General features: G+C 37.2%; 1 protein-coding gene across 1 annotated transcript; it reads right to left on the reverse strand.

The window, feature by feature from the left end:
• Positions 1–1,532: 1,532 nt before the first annotated feature.
• Positions 1,533–7,307, reverse strand: LOC103342791 (uncharacterized). The gene is made up of 2 exons (XM_089052961.1): positions 6,747–7,307; positions 1,533–3,772 (listed from the first exon to the last, which is right to left on the reverse strand). The coding sequence occupies exon 2, from the start codon at positions 3,728–3,730 to the stop codon at positions 2,534–2,536; it is 1,197 nt and encodes a 398-aa protein (XP_088909087.1). The 5' UTR covers positions 3,731–3,772; positions 6,747–7,307; the 3' UTR covers positions 1,533–2,533.
• Between the last annotated feature and the right edge of the window lie 9,040 nt (positions 7,308–16,347).

A 16,347-nucleotide genomic window follows, 5' to 3' on the forward strand; every position in this document is an offset into this window, starting at 1 on the left:
CAAATTCTGAGGTGGGATGTTCATGACAAAGACAGTCCGATAAACTCTGGAAGCACCACCAGTGCCAAGATTTGATCATGGTCATTGTACTCTAATTCACGAGTAGTAGCTGTGTGAAAGGGAGACTCTAATAGAAATTCCTCCAAAGTTAAAGACAGTGAAAGCAGAACAATACCGAAGCCAATGCATCATCCTATTTTCAGAATTAGAAGCAAGTGGTAAAGTAATTTGGGCACGATGAGAGAAAAAAATCAAGAGGTTGCAGTTAATTTGAGCTTCTACAAAATAAGCTCCTTCATCATTGCACTCAAGTCAATTGAGACATCATCTGTGAGCCGCACTGCGAGTATGATAGAAATCAACCAGAGTTTTAGACAGAGACTTACGTAACTGGTTAGACCTCTACCATGCTATCTTCTGGGAGGCTAAGTCTCCTTGAAAATGATATTTGCGAAGATAAGAGGAATTCCTTGGTCCAGCTTCAGGTTCTCTACCTTCATTTCTGTGTCACCGGTTTCCTTTGATTGCTTTGATTTACAGCTAGCTTCCTTAATATGCTCATATAACCTTTTGCAAGGCCATGAAAATTACATACTGTGGGCGCCAAATCTTTGAGAATTCATGCATTACATCGCTGGTTTCACATGGGCTACACAAATATTTGCAAAAATGATATTTTTGCCACCTGGAAACAATATTTGACAGTAAAATTGTTCTATGTTTTGAAAGGCTAGGTGCAGAGGTGAGGCATTTTTAGTTGAGCACGGCGAGGTGTAACCCCTGCACGTAGAAAATATAAAGGAACTACGTACTAGATGCATTTTGAGGAGTAAAACTCATTATTTCATCATAATTAGTTGTAGTCTTTTGTTATCAATGAATTTCACTTCGTACTGTCAAGTTTAATAGCTATGTGCATAAGGTAAATTTAGCCCACCTCAATTTGATATCCTGGATCCGTCCCTAGGACCACTCTTGAAAATTCACAGCATGCATAGAGTGAGCGCAGTGAAAGAATGTTTTAAAATTTCCTTTTCCTGCCAGTTCCAGTAACAAGTTTAGACTTCCTCTCATAAGGTTGCGTGACCACTTTAGCAGCAGGAAAATCATATACACAGTTATTTTCTTATGACCTGCAGCTGCAGCACTCAACGGCATGCGTGCTAAGTTAAGTCTTAATCAAAACTAGAAGAACTCCTAGAAAGCTACCATCCAATAAATAAGTAAATTGATACACGGCATGCCTCTCACTTGAGATCAGAAAATCTCCAGAGGCTTTATAACAGATTCATTCGTCCCCACCGATAACAATTGCCAGCTGACGGAAAATTATAAATAGCACAAAATACACGTACTACAGACACAAAAGTCGGTTTCCCAGATTAAATCCTGTCGGGGAAAATTGTAAATAGCAAACAAATATCTCCCAACACCCAAATGGGAACAGTTTTTTTTTTTTTTTTTCATTAATGGGGTTGGGGAATTCAAACTTGAGATCTATTCCAACATCGGTGACCATCACAAAAAAACACTACGAATAAAGCATCACATTCTCCATAACATAAATAATGAGCTTACATAATTGTTTATTCATCAAACATTGATAAGCCTGTAACTACTGATAAATCACAGCATGCATCCAACGGACAGTTGAAATAACAAGTTTTTCTCATGACCTGCAGCACCGTTGTGCATGCATTTTAAGTTGTGTTTCAATCAAAGTTAGAAGCATTACCTGAAAACTATTATCCAAGTAAAGAATAAACAAGTGCTTTGGAGACAGAAACAGGTTACTCAACGGCAAATGATTCGAGAGGAGAAGCAATAAATAAGTAAACTGATCCCCAACATACCACTCTCTTGATCTCAGAAAATCTCCAGAAGTTTTCAAATAGATTCATTTTTCTCCACAGATAACAATTGCCAAATGACTCCTGAGTATCCCATTAAAGCTGGACCTTTTGTCCCTTAAGGAACCCAATCATCAGTCGCAGTTACTGAGTTTTCTTTTCTTTTTTTCATAAGACAAGAAATCCCATACTTACGGAATCACAACGACCATGTAATGATGCTTACCCAGGCCAGCTGCTTGTGGAGAACAATTACTAACAGAGCAGGAATAAAGGTCTGAAAACCATTCCAAGATACCATTAATATAGCGCGTACACACACATAAAAATCAAGAAAGTGTGTGAAACTTATATTTCATATGCTCTCTCTGCCATTGACTCAAAGAAAAGGTTAAGAGTTATAGGATTGGAAGATCGTTATGGTAGTGCACTCACTCTGGGTTCATCTCTTCGCAAGGCCACTAAGTAGAAAAATAAACTGAAACAGCAATAGAAGAGTAGACAAAAGAAACATATGGGTTAGAGAACTGATATCGTGAAAAGTAGACAAAATAAATTGTTGTTTTCACTCCTCTCCAGAATAGTTAATACTGAACCCGAACAGAAGCAAGATATGAGTGTATTCTATCAAGCAATTTTCCAAGCAAGGCAGTGCAGCATCAAGGGGTTAAAAAGTTGCAACATCATACGTCCTGGATATCCACTTTTCCTTGGTATACGCACAACAACTGAGGTACTTCACCCAGATAACTGTCAACAAATCTCTCCAAGAACTCCTTCTCCACAGGTCCAAACACAGAATTTAAGCTCAGTTTTTCAGTATTTATCAATCCTTTCGACAACAAAACTCTAACAACCGAACACCTCGGGATGGTTCTCTGCTGCAAACTATACTTCAAAACATATGGGGACTTGAGAATTGTTTCTGACGACCATCCCATCTTGTTCACTAAAAGATCCATTGTTTGCATTATTTTCTTCTCTGACAGAGCAATACACTCCGGGCGCCTCCTGAAAACAGAGAGAACATCAGCCTCCGACCAACCCCACCTGCTATAAACTTCACAATTTCGCTTCAATATCGGCTTATAAAATGAACGACACATTATGCTTATTGCCGACACGGAAATCGACTTTTCCAGGTTAAAACCCATTTCCTTAACCTCTTTCACAACTTGGCGAAACTTTTCAGTATCATGTATCAAAGCATGCGTACAATGAGCTAGCAACAGAGAAATGCATGATTTAGGCATACCTAATTCTCTCAAAATCGCGACATTTGGCACTACTTTCTTGGTGTGGCCTTGCAAGAAAATCGACGAGTTGTACTTGAAAACAGAAACGATATTTTTCTCAGGAAGCAGACTCCTCAGGAAATTATAAGTGGGCACAAGCTGTTTCTCCAAGCTTCTTTGCAAAAGACTTGGATTCAGAACCAGCGTTTTTGCAAGGTCCTCCCTTGAAACTCCAAGAGAGCTGAAAAACTCAATCTTTGGCAAAAGGGTTTGCTCAGGGCTGGCTAAAAGAAGTTGTGGGCGAGTTTTGCAAAACTTTGAGATCTGGGTTTGAGAGAATCCATGGTTTCTTAGAAGTCCCAAAACGGAGTCTGCTTTTTCTGGGGACTGCAACTTGATCCATCTGGATGTTGAAATCGCATCTTCTGGCGACAACCCACATGAGGTTATGAGGTAATTGACGGCGAAACTGCGTTGGTCTTCTGAGATTTCTGAGGTGAACTGTCTACAGAGTATCCGATTTTGAAGAGAAAAATGTGAGGGTTTTAGATCTCCGGCAATCAATATTTCAGTTCTGGAAGCAAATTTAGAAGGAAATAGTACATAACCCAATCTGAGTCTCCTCAAGTTGGCGAGCGGTACCATGGTTGAGGTCGACGACGGTCAATTCTTGGGGGGTTTTAGCGATGAGAGCAACTCCACCCATATTGCCCTTAGCCATGGCGAGGGGCACTATTCACGCGTGAATAGTGGTTGCGCAAAATCAATTTTGTGTTTCACCCATCGCTCTAGCAAGAAGCGATTATTCATTTTTTGTTTTATTCACAATTTTATTTACCTTAATAATTAATGTGGATAATATTTTGATAAGATTTACGGTTCCTACGTGTCAAGACTATTCATAATCGATAAAATTTGATAAGATTTTTTGTTCAAATTTGGATGAATTTCAAAATTCAAATTTGAGATAAATTTTGGGTTCAAATTTCGAATGAATTTCAAAATTCAAATTTGGATGAATTTCAAAATCAAATTTCAGATACATTTGGGTTCAAATTTGGATGAATTTCAAAATTCAAATTTGATAAAATTAGGTTCAAATTTGGATGAATTTCAAATTTCGATAAGATTTTCATCCAACGAAATCAATGCCACGTGGCATCTTTATCTTGCAAATTTTTCTATAAAACCAAAGGCTCACCTCATACCTCTCACACCACATCTTTCAATATTTTCATTTCTTAGAGTTTAGCATTCATACTCCATTCATTCTCAATGGAAGAATATAGGAGATGCTTGGAGAGGCATGAGAGAGAAAGAAAGGAGAGAAACCGTAGAGCCGATGAAATCAATGAGTTGTAGAGGCAAGTTGATGAACAAGTTCTCATAGCGTGGCAATGGAAGAGGAAGAGAACCAAGGTCGCCGTGGTTCACAAGTCGGCCGTCACGAATGTGGATGACATAGGCATTCTCGGGGTAAGAATCTTTTGGAAGATTATTTTATCCCAACTGCTTTGTACAATGATGTTGATTTTCGAAGGCGATTTAGAATGCAACCTCACTTGTTCAATAAAATCATGCATGATATTTGCAATTATGATGCATATTTTGTTCAAAAGTGTGATGCTACTGGGGTTTTGGGCACATAAATAAAAGGTACATATCAATGGGTTTTGATCATATCCATCCAATGATCAATGCACCCAAAAAGGAAAAATGAATTTACCATTTTAACCTACTTAAGAACTTTTTGTTGGCCCAACCCATGGTCCTATTTACTGCTCATGCATTCAGGATGGGGTGGCGTTACAAAACCATATTTGAAACACATTCAATATCCAAATTTAATTACAACAGTACAAATACAGAGGTAGGTTAGAAACTTTATATGATGTAAATTACTCCGCCCACCCCCCCTTTTTTCACCCATCTCATCAGATTTAGAGATGCAAATCCTTGTCACTTAACAAAATTAGGATGGAGAGTGCTACTAGATCACTTTCAATCGATGTTTTTCTTGAGCTGTTCCAATTAAATAGGAGAAATATCTTGACCGTTATTCGGTATGCTAGGAATGGACTTTAAATTAAACAACAGTCTAACATAGTCTAGAATAGTGTTGATTATAGAAGGGTTTGGACTCTACTCCAATTCAATTCTTATGCCGTTTTGCCTTGCAATTTCCTCCAAAAACTTTGAATTATGATTGCTTGAATTACCCGTTTTCTTTGCCTTCGCAGCCTTTCGGCCAATGGGCCTCGGTTTCTTTTGGATGGGTGAGTCTTCACTCATAGGGGAATCGAGAGGTGAATCCGATGTCGTTGCATCACGGAGAGGCGTCTCGTTTAACACAACGTCGGGACCCGTTGGAATAATATTGAAGCGTTTACTGATGTTTCACCACCTCCCAACATTCATGATGGGTGAATTTTTTTGCCACCCGGTTGCACCGAACCACATCTGTGCTTGAATGAGCTATTTAACAAAAAAATGGAAATGCAATAACTATTTAAAATATATTGGATATGCAAGTAACAAAATAAAAATAATGGAAATGCAATTAACCTTACAAATAAATTGGAAGTGCAAGAAATATGAAGAAACAATTGGAAATGCAATAAATATTAACAACATATTGAAAATGCAAGAAATATTAACAAAATATTTCAAATGCAAGAAATATTAACAAAATATTTGAAATGCAAGAAATATAAACAAAATATTGACAATGCAATAAATATTAACAACATATATATATTAGGACATTAAACTTAATGATTACGAAAATTACAAAATACTTACTTCGTTAGTACGATTTTCCCCACTTCTATACAAATTCATCGCTTTTGCCAAGGCATCTCTCCATTTTGCCATCTCTTTGTTGAGAAGTTTCCACCTACTCGACAATGCCATTTCCGTACGAGTGGAGTCCGGAATTTTTTCGCAAAATTGGGCATGAATTTTTTTCCACATATGGAAAAATTTCATCTCATTGCCTGACAAGGGACAATGACAAACTCGGAGCCAAACCTCACACAAAGAAACATCTTCCATGGTGCTCCACGCCCCTCCGGTTTCAATAGAAGAAGTCATAAAAATAATAACTAAAATTACAAGGTGAAAGAGATGAAAATGTTGAGTGAAGAGTGAAGAAAATGTTGAGTGAAGAGTGAAAAATATGTTGAGTAATTGTAGAAGTAGAATAAAATGTATGAGAATTGGTGTTGAAAGTGAAGGGTATTTATAGGTATTTATAGGAAAAAAAATCAGAATTTTTTAGGATTTTTAGTTTTTTTAAAAATTTCGATTTTTTCATAATTTTATTGTCCAAAATCGACACCGTTGGATTAAAATTTGGAATCAAATCGGAGCGCTGGGAGTGCCACGTGGCTTCCACCCGTTGTGGTGGCGTCGCGTCGACGCCGTTCAAATTTTTAACGTTGGCGTGTGCATTGCACGCGCCAACGTTAAAAATTTGAAACCGCGCGACGACGCCACCGACGTCGTCATGACGCGTCACCTCCACCTCGTTTTGGACTTGGGGCGAAAGTTGCCTTGGGCCAGCCCGGGTTGGTGGGTCCCACACCCAGGGCCGCATGGTCGAAGCGGATTTTTGTTTTTTCCCCCTCCCCTGGGCTGGGCTGCATGGTTGGAATAGCTCTTACAAGTTGATGACTATATCAAAGGTGGGCTATTGTTGGAGTTGATGTGGTGGTGCAGCAGTGCGCGAAATTTTTAGAATGAGAGGAAGCTGTTGAAACATTTTTAATGTGGGCAGACCGGTACTTTGACTAAGAGCAACTCCACCCATTTGCCCTTAGCCATAGCAAGAGGAGCTAGGGCAGCCAGTATTTTGTGTTTTCACCCATTGTCATGGCTAATGACAGTTACTATTTATTTTTTTATTTTATTCACAAATTTTTTTACCTCAATAATTAATTTGGATAATATTTTCGAATAAGATTTCCGGGTTCCTACGTGTCAAGACTATTCATAATCGGATAAAATTTCCGGATAAGGTTTTTGAGTTCAAATTTCGGATGAATTTCAAAATTCAGATTTCAGATAAATTTTTTGGTTCAAATTTCGGATGAATTTCAAAATTTAAATTTCAGATAAATTTTGGTTCAAATTTCGGATGATGCATACTTTGTTAAAAAGTGTTATGCTGCTGGGGTTTTGGGGCTTCTTCCGAGCAAAAGCTTACAGTTGTTATACGAATGTTGGCGTATGGAGTATCTGTGATCAGTTAATGAGGTTGCTGAATGGTGAAACTTTTTGCCACCCCCACCAACCACATCTGTGCTTCAATCAGCTATTTAACAAGAAAATGGAAATGCAAGAAATATTTAAAATATATTGGATATGCAAGTAACAAAATAAAAATAATGGAAATGCAATTAACCTTACAAATAAATTAGAAGTGCAAGACATATGAAGAAACAATTGGAAATGCAAGAAATATTAACAACATATTGAAAATGCAAGAAATATTAACAAAATATTTAAAATGCAAGAAATATGAACAAAATATTTAAAATGCAATAAATATTAAGAACATATATATATTAGAACATTAAACTTAATAAAACGAAAATTACAAAATACTTACCTCGTTAGTACGATTTTCCTCACTTCTATACAAGTTCATCGCTTTTGCCAAGGCATCTCTCCATTTTGCCATCTCTTTGTTAAGAAGTTTCCACTTAATCGACAATGTCATTTCCGTACGAGGCGACTCCGGAATTTTTTCGCAAAATTGGGCATGAATTTTTTTCCACATATGGAAAAATTTCATATCATTGCCTGTCACGGGACAATGACAAACTAGGAGCCGAGCCTCACACAAAGAAACATCTTCCATGGTGCTCCACGAACCTCCGGTTTCGATAGAAGAAGTCATAAAAATAAGAAATAAAAATACAAGGTGAAAGAGATGAAAATGTTGAGTGAAGAGTGAATAAAATGTTGAGTAATAGTAGAAGTAGAATAAAATGTATGAGAATTGGTGTTGAAAGTGAAGGGTATTTATAGGTATTTATAGGAAAAAAAAAATCAAAATTTTTAAGTGTTTTTTAGTATTTTTTTTTTAAAAAAAATTTGATTTTTTTTCATAATTTTATTGCTGGAAAAACACTAGCCTTTGGATGAAGGCTATAGAAGCAAATCGGAGCTGGGGGCTTGCCACATGGCTTCCATTGGACTGCGTCATGCTAACGTCGACGCTAATTGACTACAGTGTGCTCGACGCCACCGAGGTCGGCCGACGCCACCCTCGTTTTGGACCTCGCGAAGCGCGCCGGCCAGGGTTGGTGGGTCCCACCTCCCGAGCACGTCACCGAACGCAATTTTTCCCCACCGGACTCAGGGCTCCCTTCTTTGGGAGCCGCTCTAAAGAATACTTTATTTTAACTAAGGTGGACGCAGTCGGTTCGATTCGGTTTTACCTCAAATCGAAATTAAAATCGATATTTTTAATCGATCAGTTGGTTTTGTTTTAGTGAAAAAAAAAAATAGAAATGACCAATCTGGTTTGGTTTTCGGTTTTTTCGATTTTGAACCAAATTATTATTTTATTTTTTCAAATTAATTTTTATATTATAAATTCCAACTACAATTTTAGTTTTGTGGGCTTGAAACCTAACAAATGATCCAATTTCATACAAAAAGAGATATTGAACCTAGAAAAGATAGATGTTTTGAAGTTTGACTTGATGAAATATTCGTTATGATATTAAAAATGTAGCATTGAATTTAAATAATTTTGTAAAAAAATAATATAATACACAACTAGTCCGATCCAGTCCAGTTTGATTTGATTTGATATGGTGTGAAATCGAAACTGAAACCAGTCTGGTTCAATTTGATGTCGGTTTGTTGACTTTTTTAGTCAATCAAATTTATTTTTTCCTATATTTTCCATCTGATCCAGTTCGTTGTTCCGGTTTTCCGATCCCCATGCCCACCCCTAATTTCCACCCTTGTTCTATTTCTCACCCACCTTATCTTTAAAATTTTAAAAACAAATTTACCACTTTGTAAAATGACTTCTAAAAACTTAAGGAAAACAGTTATGGAGAATCTTTTCATAAGCTACAACAAGGCAGATAATAAAAAACTAAAAGATCCAGAAAATTGAAATATTAAACTAAAACATTTATCCAGTCCGTCAAATACAACTTGATCTTCTCCATATATCAACTATGAATGATTAGCTGAGAGAATTTGCTTGAATTAAAAATTAAATGGTATTTTAGGAATAATGGTTGACTGAAACATAAAATTGTATTTTTTTTCAAATTTTCATGGGAGGTGGGAAAATAAAGTGGATGAGGAAATAGGATAGGGATGGAAATAACAGCACTCTATTAAACAAAGATGCAAGGTATTAAAAAGTTGAATGAGATCCACTAGTATAGTAGTTTGGACTAAATGCTCCACTAAGTAAGGTCCTAGGTTCGAGTCCTAGCATCTGTGTAGTGTAACAACCCGGTCCTTAATTAATATTTAATTATTAATTTATTCTAATAAAAGACAATTATGCCTTTAGAATATTTTAATAGTTTAAAACTTGACTTTTTGACCGGAAAGGAATTTGGGAATTTCGATTGCACCGTTGCATAGAGCGCGACGAAACGAGTTCGTAGACATGCGGCACGCTCGATTTCGAGTTGTAAGGAGAGAAGGTCTAAAAACAAAAAGGACGTAATGGGAATTCCAAAAGTTATTACTGTAGCTACAGTGCTGCTACTGATCCGGTCTTCTTCCTTGCGATTTAACCAGATTTTTCTGGTGATATTTATTTTGGGCATTCCCTCCACTTCCATCATTTTTGGAGACACCATCTCAGCCCGATTGCTACCGCAACCTTCACGAGATCTCTTCCCCTTGTCCTCCTCTACAAAACCCACCCAAGACCCGATTCGATTCGGTGACGATGAGCCCGATTCGATGCTTGGAAAAGGGACGAGTTTGCCGGTGGTGTTTTAGAGTTTTCCGGCGACTCTGACGGCCAAATCCGTCGAGTGAGGTATGGTCCCACCTAATTTTCGAGCTCTAGCTGCTGATTGGGTAGGATTTTAGAGATTTCAAGCGTAGATCGTTCGATTCCTTAAGTTAGGTTTCAGCAGATTTTCGGTCACTTTTCGCTACTTCCTTTTTGGGGTATGTCCAAGAACAAAAGTTGTTCCAAATGGGGTGTTTTACCTAAGTTAGGAGTTTGGGCAGGCGGTTCGGAGTTTTTCCGACCACTAGAAATTGATCAAGCCACCCACGCGCGCCGGCGTGTGTGGCGCGCGTGAGCGATTGGTAGAGACCACGTTCGGTTCAAGAATGATCCTTGGGTCATCACGAGCGCGTAGGAACTCGCGGACCTCATATTGGTTAACGTTTGAACTCCGAACGGATCTCACATAATGTGTGATTTCCGGGTTCAATAGTTTCGAACCGTTGGATCACAGTCAATTTCAAGTATGTTGATCTAGGTAATTCCAGGATCGTATAGCATTTGACGGATCGTATAACGGAGTTTCAGATATTCCAAAAATGTCAGCCCTAGAGTGAGGTTTATAGTAAAACAAACCATTACAAGTCGAGAACAGAGGAAAGAATTACGTGTGGCTTGATCCTCGAAGAAGGGTATGTAGGCAAATACGGTTACAGCGACCACGAGTTAGGGGCTCGGGGTTTATGTTATCTTGTTTTGGGCATTTTGGTCATTTATGACCCACGGTTACCAGTGTCGATTTTAATGTGTTTCACCCGGATTCCAAAGTGGAAATTGGGTCGGTTGTTTCAAGTGGTATCAGAGCATTAGGTTAACTTCCTGTAGACATTGCGTTACTTGTGCATCCTTATTTTCAGAATTGCTGGACATTTCTTGTGGCTGAAATTTTTTTTGAGGTTTTCATTTGAAAAACTTGTTATGCATGTTAATATATATATACTTGTATGTCGAGAACTGAGGTTTAGCAAGTTGAGCATTTAATTATCTGTTTATTCATCACCTATTTATACTTGCTCATATGATTAATTGTGTTATAAGAGTATAAATATGCTATTGGAATAATATGCAAGCAGAGAGCAAGGTGGTTAATCAACTAGTTAAGTAGTTGATGCATCTATTTGGTGGTTGAAAAGGAAATAATATAACTTTTGGTTTTTATCAGATTTTGGTATATATACATATATATACAGATATATATGGATATATTTTAAGCTTAGTTGAGAACCAGTTTATTGAATAAGTTCAGTTCAGAACCAGTTTATTGAAAGTTCATGTAAATAACAGATTATGGTTTTCAAACCCACCATAGGGTACCCCTCGATTGCCTTCAGACAGTTTATGCCCGCGAGTATCGAGGACGCTGGCTGTGTGGTGTGAGGATTGCGGCTCAGGTGACTAATGGTCCCCGAGACACATGAGGAATGCGGCTCGAATGGACTTGGTGTCTCCGGGACTTGCGAGGATTGCGGCTCAGATTGAAGTTTTATCTTTGAGACCTGCGAGGATTGCAGCTCGGTTAACTTTGTGTTTCTGAGACCTGCGAGGATGGAATTGACGGATATATGGAATTGATGGTACTAAAAGAATTAACGGAATATCAAGAATTGACGGATCAGATATGGGGGTACACCTAGGTGGAGAGGATTTAAGTTTTGAGATGCTTTTAAACTAAATTAAGGATTTTATACAGTTACCATTATTTATTTAAACATCACAGTTGTTTTACAAGTAATAGATGGAGCATATATATATATATATATATATATATTTACTTATGGACTTTATTTATTTTAGTTTAGTTTGCTTTAATTCATCTTGATTTATTTTATAGGAGTTTCACTAAAACACTCAAAATGGAGGTTGAAATTATAAAAAAACCCAACACCCAAAACACTTTATAAACACACCCAAAACCCATCATTACACACACTTAAAACCTATTTATAAACACACCCAAAAAGTTGACTTTGGGGTTGATTTTGGGTGTGTTTCTATGTTTAAATAGTGCTTGGGTTTTTTTATAAATACATGTCTAGGATTTGGTTTATTTATAAATTTGTATTATTTTATTTCATTTAAGTTGTTGGCTTTCATATTTTATTATTGGATATGGTATTAAACAGTTCCAATATTTCTAGTATATTTTGCCCCACGAGTCTTACAGTTATCCGAACCGTGGGAGCGAATTGCGGATCAGTTGACCAGATGTCTCTGAGTCTAGCAAGGAGTCAGAGCAGGATGAACTATATATTCAATGTTTTTCAGCAAGATTACTGCTTAGTAAGTTATGTATAAGCAGGAATGCATGAGTTTAGCACCTTATTATATGCTTTTAAATATTTTAAGTTACAGGCTACTGAGTGAGATTACCAGAGTATTATTGTTGATCTGAAAGTTGAGATGAATTTTATGAGCAGGTTTATTTATTTGAATTGTTGCAACCTGAGACTTGAGTGTTATGATGCTTGATTCCTTTTGGATACAAATCGATACATGTTGGCAGTTGTGATATAGATATATTTAAACATATGTACTTGTTTTACAGGTAGAATATTTTTGGGGAAATATTCATTCTGAGGAGATTCTGAATTTTGGCTCAAGTCGATATGAATTTCATTTAATTTCAGTTAAAATGGCAAATTAGTCTTTTGTGCCTAGCAGTAGCCAAGTGTCGGACACTCATAGAAAAATGGATTTTAGTTAATTATTAGATTAATGGTAGCAGAGTTTTAAGTTTATCAAAAATTCAATTAATTAGCAGATCTTTTCAGAATTTTATATTTCCTTAAGCCAGCTCAAGTATTCAGATATAAATGTGTGGCCATCAGATTTTATTGATTACCTTATAAATACAGTTATTGAGATGCAAGTGGTGAGTGCAGTACTAGAAGAGCGTACTTAAGCACCCGAGTAGAAGTCGAGGCCCAGCACCTCCACCCCATCCAGTGAAGGATAAGTAAATTTCGAGGACGAAATTTTTATAAGGGGGATAGATTGTAACAACCCGGTCCTTAATTAATATTTAATTATTAATTTATTCTAATAAAAGACAATTATGCCTTTAGAATATTTTAATGGTTTAAAAGTTGACTTTTTGATTGAAAAAGAATTTGGGAATTTCGATTGCACCGTTGGGTAGAGCGCGACGAAACAAGTTCGTAGACATGCGCACGCTCGATTTGAGTTGTCACGAAGGAGGAAGGTCTAAAAACAAAAGGGCGTAATGGGAATTCCAAAAATTATTCTTGTAATTCTGAGTCGCTCTGATGCGGTCTTCTTCCTTGCGATTTAACCAGATTTTTCTGGTGATATTTATTTTGGGCATTCCCTCCACTTCCATCATTTTTGGAGACACAATCTTAGCCCGGTTGCTACCACAACCTTCACGAGATCTCTTCCCTTCGTCCTACTCTACAAAACCCACCTAAGACCCGATCCGATTCGGTGACGATGAGCCTGATTCGAAGCTTGGAAAAGGGACGAGTTTGCCGGCGGTGTTTTAGAGTTTTCTAGCGACTCCGACGGCCAAATCCGTCGAGTGAGGTATGGTTTCTCACCTAATTTTCGAGCTCTAGCTGTTGGTTGGGTAGGATTTTAGAGATTTCAAGCGTAGATCGTTCGATTCCTTAAGTTATGTTTCAGATTTTTGAGTCACTTTGGCCACTTAGGCTTTTTAATGCGTCCAAGAACAAAAGTTGTTCCAAATGAGGTGTTTTACCTAAGTTAGAAGTTTGGGCCGGCGGTTCAGAGTTTTTCCGACCGCTAGAAATTGATCAAGCCACCCACGCCGGTGCTGTGGCGGCGCGTGAGCAAATTGGTAGAGACCACGTTCAGTTCTAGAATGATCCTTGGGTTGTCACGAGCACGTAGGAACTCGCGGACCTCATTTTGGTTAACGTTTGAACCCTAAACGGATCTCACAAAGTGTATGATTTCCGGGTTCAATAGTTTCGAACCGTTGGATCGCAGTCAATTTCAAGTATGTTGATCTAGGTAATTCCAGGATCGTATAGCATTTGACGGATCGTATAACGGATTTTCGGATACTCCAGAAATGTCAACCCTAGAGTGAGGTTTACATAAAACAAACCATTATAGGTCGAGCGGAGGAAAGAACTACGTGTGGCTTGATCCCTCGATGAAGTGCGTGGCGACCTACGATTGCGCGACCACGAGTTAGGGCTCGGGGTTTATATTCTTGTTTTGAGGCATTTTGGTCATTTATGACCCATTTACAGATGTCGATTTAAACAAGTTTCGACCCGATTCCAAAGTGGAAATTGGGTCAGGTCGTTTCATGTAGTGTGTGTGAGTTTAGGATATTATCATCCCTCTCAATAAGAAATGTCCTAAAAAATACAAAAAGTTGAATGAGACCAATGCGCTGACTTATTTATTAATCAGGAAAACACACAACTATGATGCCATAGGTATTTGAACATGAGACATCTAGTTTCCAATTCCTTGATTATACTACCTAAATATTTCTATTCATAGATTTTCCTAACCCTTAAGACCCTATACACTAAAATCAAGAAAGGAATCAACTTGGAGGAGCAGTTGATCTAATTCCAATGGCTTAATTACACAATCTAAATTCCTCGATTCATAACTTCATTCATTTCTAAGAAATAAACATTAACTATATGTCTTTAAACCAAGATTAGAAGAAACAGAAATGAAAAAACACTCATAAAAGAGGTTTGTGCTCTTATTTAATTTTTTTTATTTTTGGACTAAGGAAAATGAAAACCGTTTCCAAATTGGTTTTCATTTGCCATTCCCGTGAAAAGTCATGGCAAGCATAAAGTCACATTTTTCTACGACCAATTTGCCTTGTTAACAATAGAGATGCCAATTTTATCTAAATTGCAGGGAGAGAGATTCGAATTCAAGTGCATAGTGAGCCTCACATCTTCCCTAGCAAATTTCGCTAAGCCCATGTCTACTTCATTACATTTTCCTTGCATTCTTCATGTAAGGGTAGAATTGAAAAATTAAGCGTATTTTTGTTTTTAATTTCTGCATAAATCAAACATAGGAAAATAAACTAAAATGATATTTTCAAGTTAATTTAGCAGTATAAAAGATGGAAAAAAAACTTCTAGTTTCCATTCCATCCCCTCATAAAAGACATTGGAATTGATTTCCCACAAATCCATTTTCTTTGAACCAAAGGGATCCACGTTCCCCTAATCCATAAAAGAACAAAAAAATGATATTTTTGCCACCAGAAAACAATATTTGACAGTAAAATTGTTCTATTTGAGACCCGGATTACGTTTAGATGACCTGTTCGATTCTGACTTGGATCATGTTTAAATGACCTACTAGAGTTTATTTAAATGAAGCAAACAGTAGAGAATTGAAATGCAAGAAAGAAGAGAAAAGGAAGTCAACAGAGAAAAAGGGAGAGAATCGACCTATTTGATAGGAACCCACTCCACTCGTTTTATGCCTATTTATGGATTTCACCTTCTTCTTCTCCACCTTATCATTTCAGCTTATTAACATTTTCCAGATTATGAAAGGCAATTCAACCCCTAGAGCAATTTCTCCAAATGCATTTCCATGATGAAGAGGCTCACAATGCATGTAACATTTCCTGATGAGAACAGTAATTTGCAAATTAAATTGAGGTGCAGAGAATCCACAATCTGAATGACAAAATGTAGACTGATCAACAAATATTTATATGCAGAGATTATGCACCAGCATATCGATAACAAATTAGGAGAATTTTCTATGAGAAAACAGAACAGTTTGGAAACCATAGTATCAGAAAACTGAAAGATGAATTCTGTAACGTGCATCATTAACCTCTCACCTTTCCATATTTGCTGTCATATTTTCTCAACCATTTATAAAGTAGCTTGTCTGCAGCAAAAGGTGTACTGTAGTAAGTTAGACTAACAGATTGAGGAATCAGACTAACAGATCAAACATGGATTGTACCCTCAACGCCCCACTGAATCAAAGAAGCAATACCAGAAAACATACATTTCTAGTTCCCATTTTCAGGTGGTTAGCTTGATAATGCTTGTACAATAATATACCTCAATCCTCAGTCTCACATTTTCTCGCGAAGGCAATGCAGCAGATATAATAACAATTAAAAAGAGAGGTTCATTCACAGCATGAATGCCTACCAAATGCCATTCCATTTCATTCACAGCTTCAATCCAAAGCTGCAAAGCATCACAATCTCCTTAACCTAAATACTGAATTTGCATAGTTGTTTATTTATCAACCGTTG

Source organism: Prunus mume, linkage group LG5 (genome assembly GCF_029339155.1).
Source record: "Prunus mume cultivar Tortuosa linkage group LG5, ASM2933915v1, whole genome shotgun sequence".
In the NCBI taxonomy this organism is placed as follows: domain Eukaryota; kingdom Viridiplantae; phylum Streptophyta; class Magnoliopsida; order Rosales; family Rosaceae; genus Prunus; species Prunus mume.

Bases quoted from the DNA above. Each gene is read 5' to 3' on its own strand.
- LOC103342791 (XM_089052961.1), bottom strand. From the start codon at position 3,730: ATGGTACCGCTCGCCAACTTGAGGAGACTCAGATTGGGTTATGTACTA.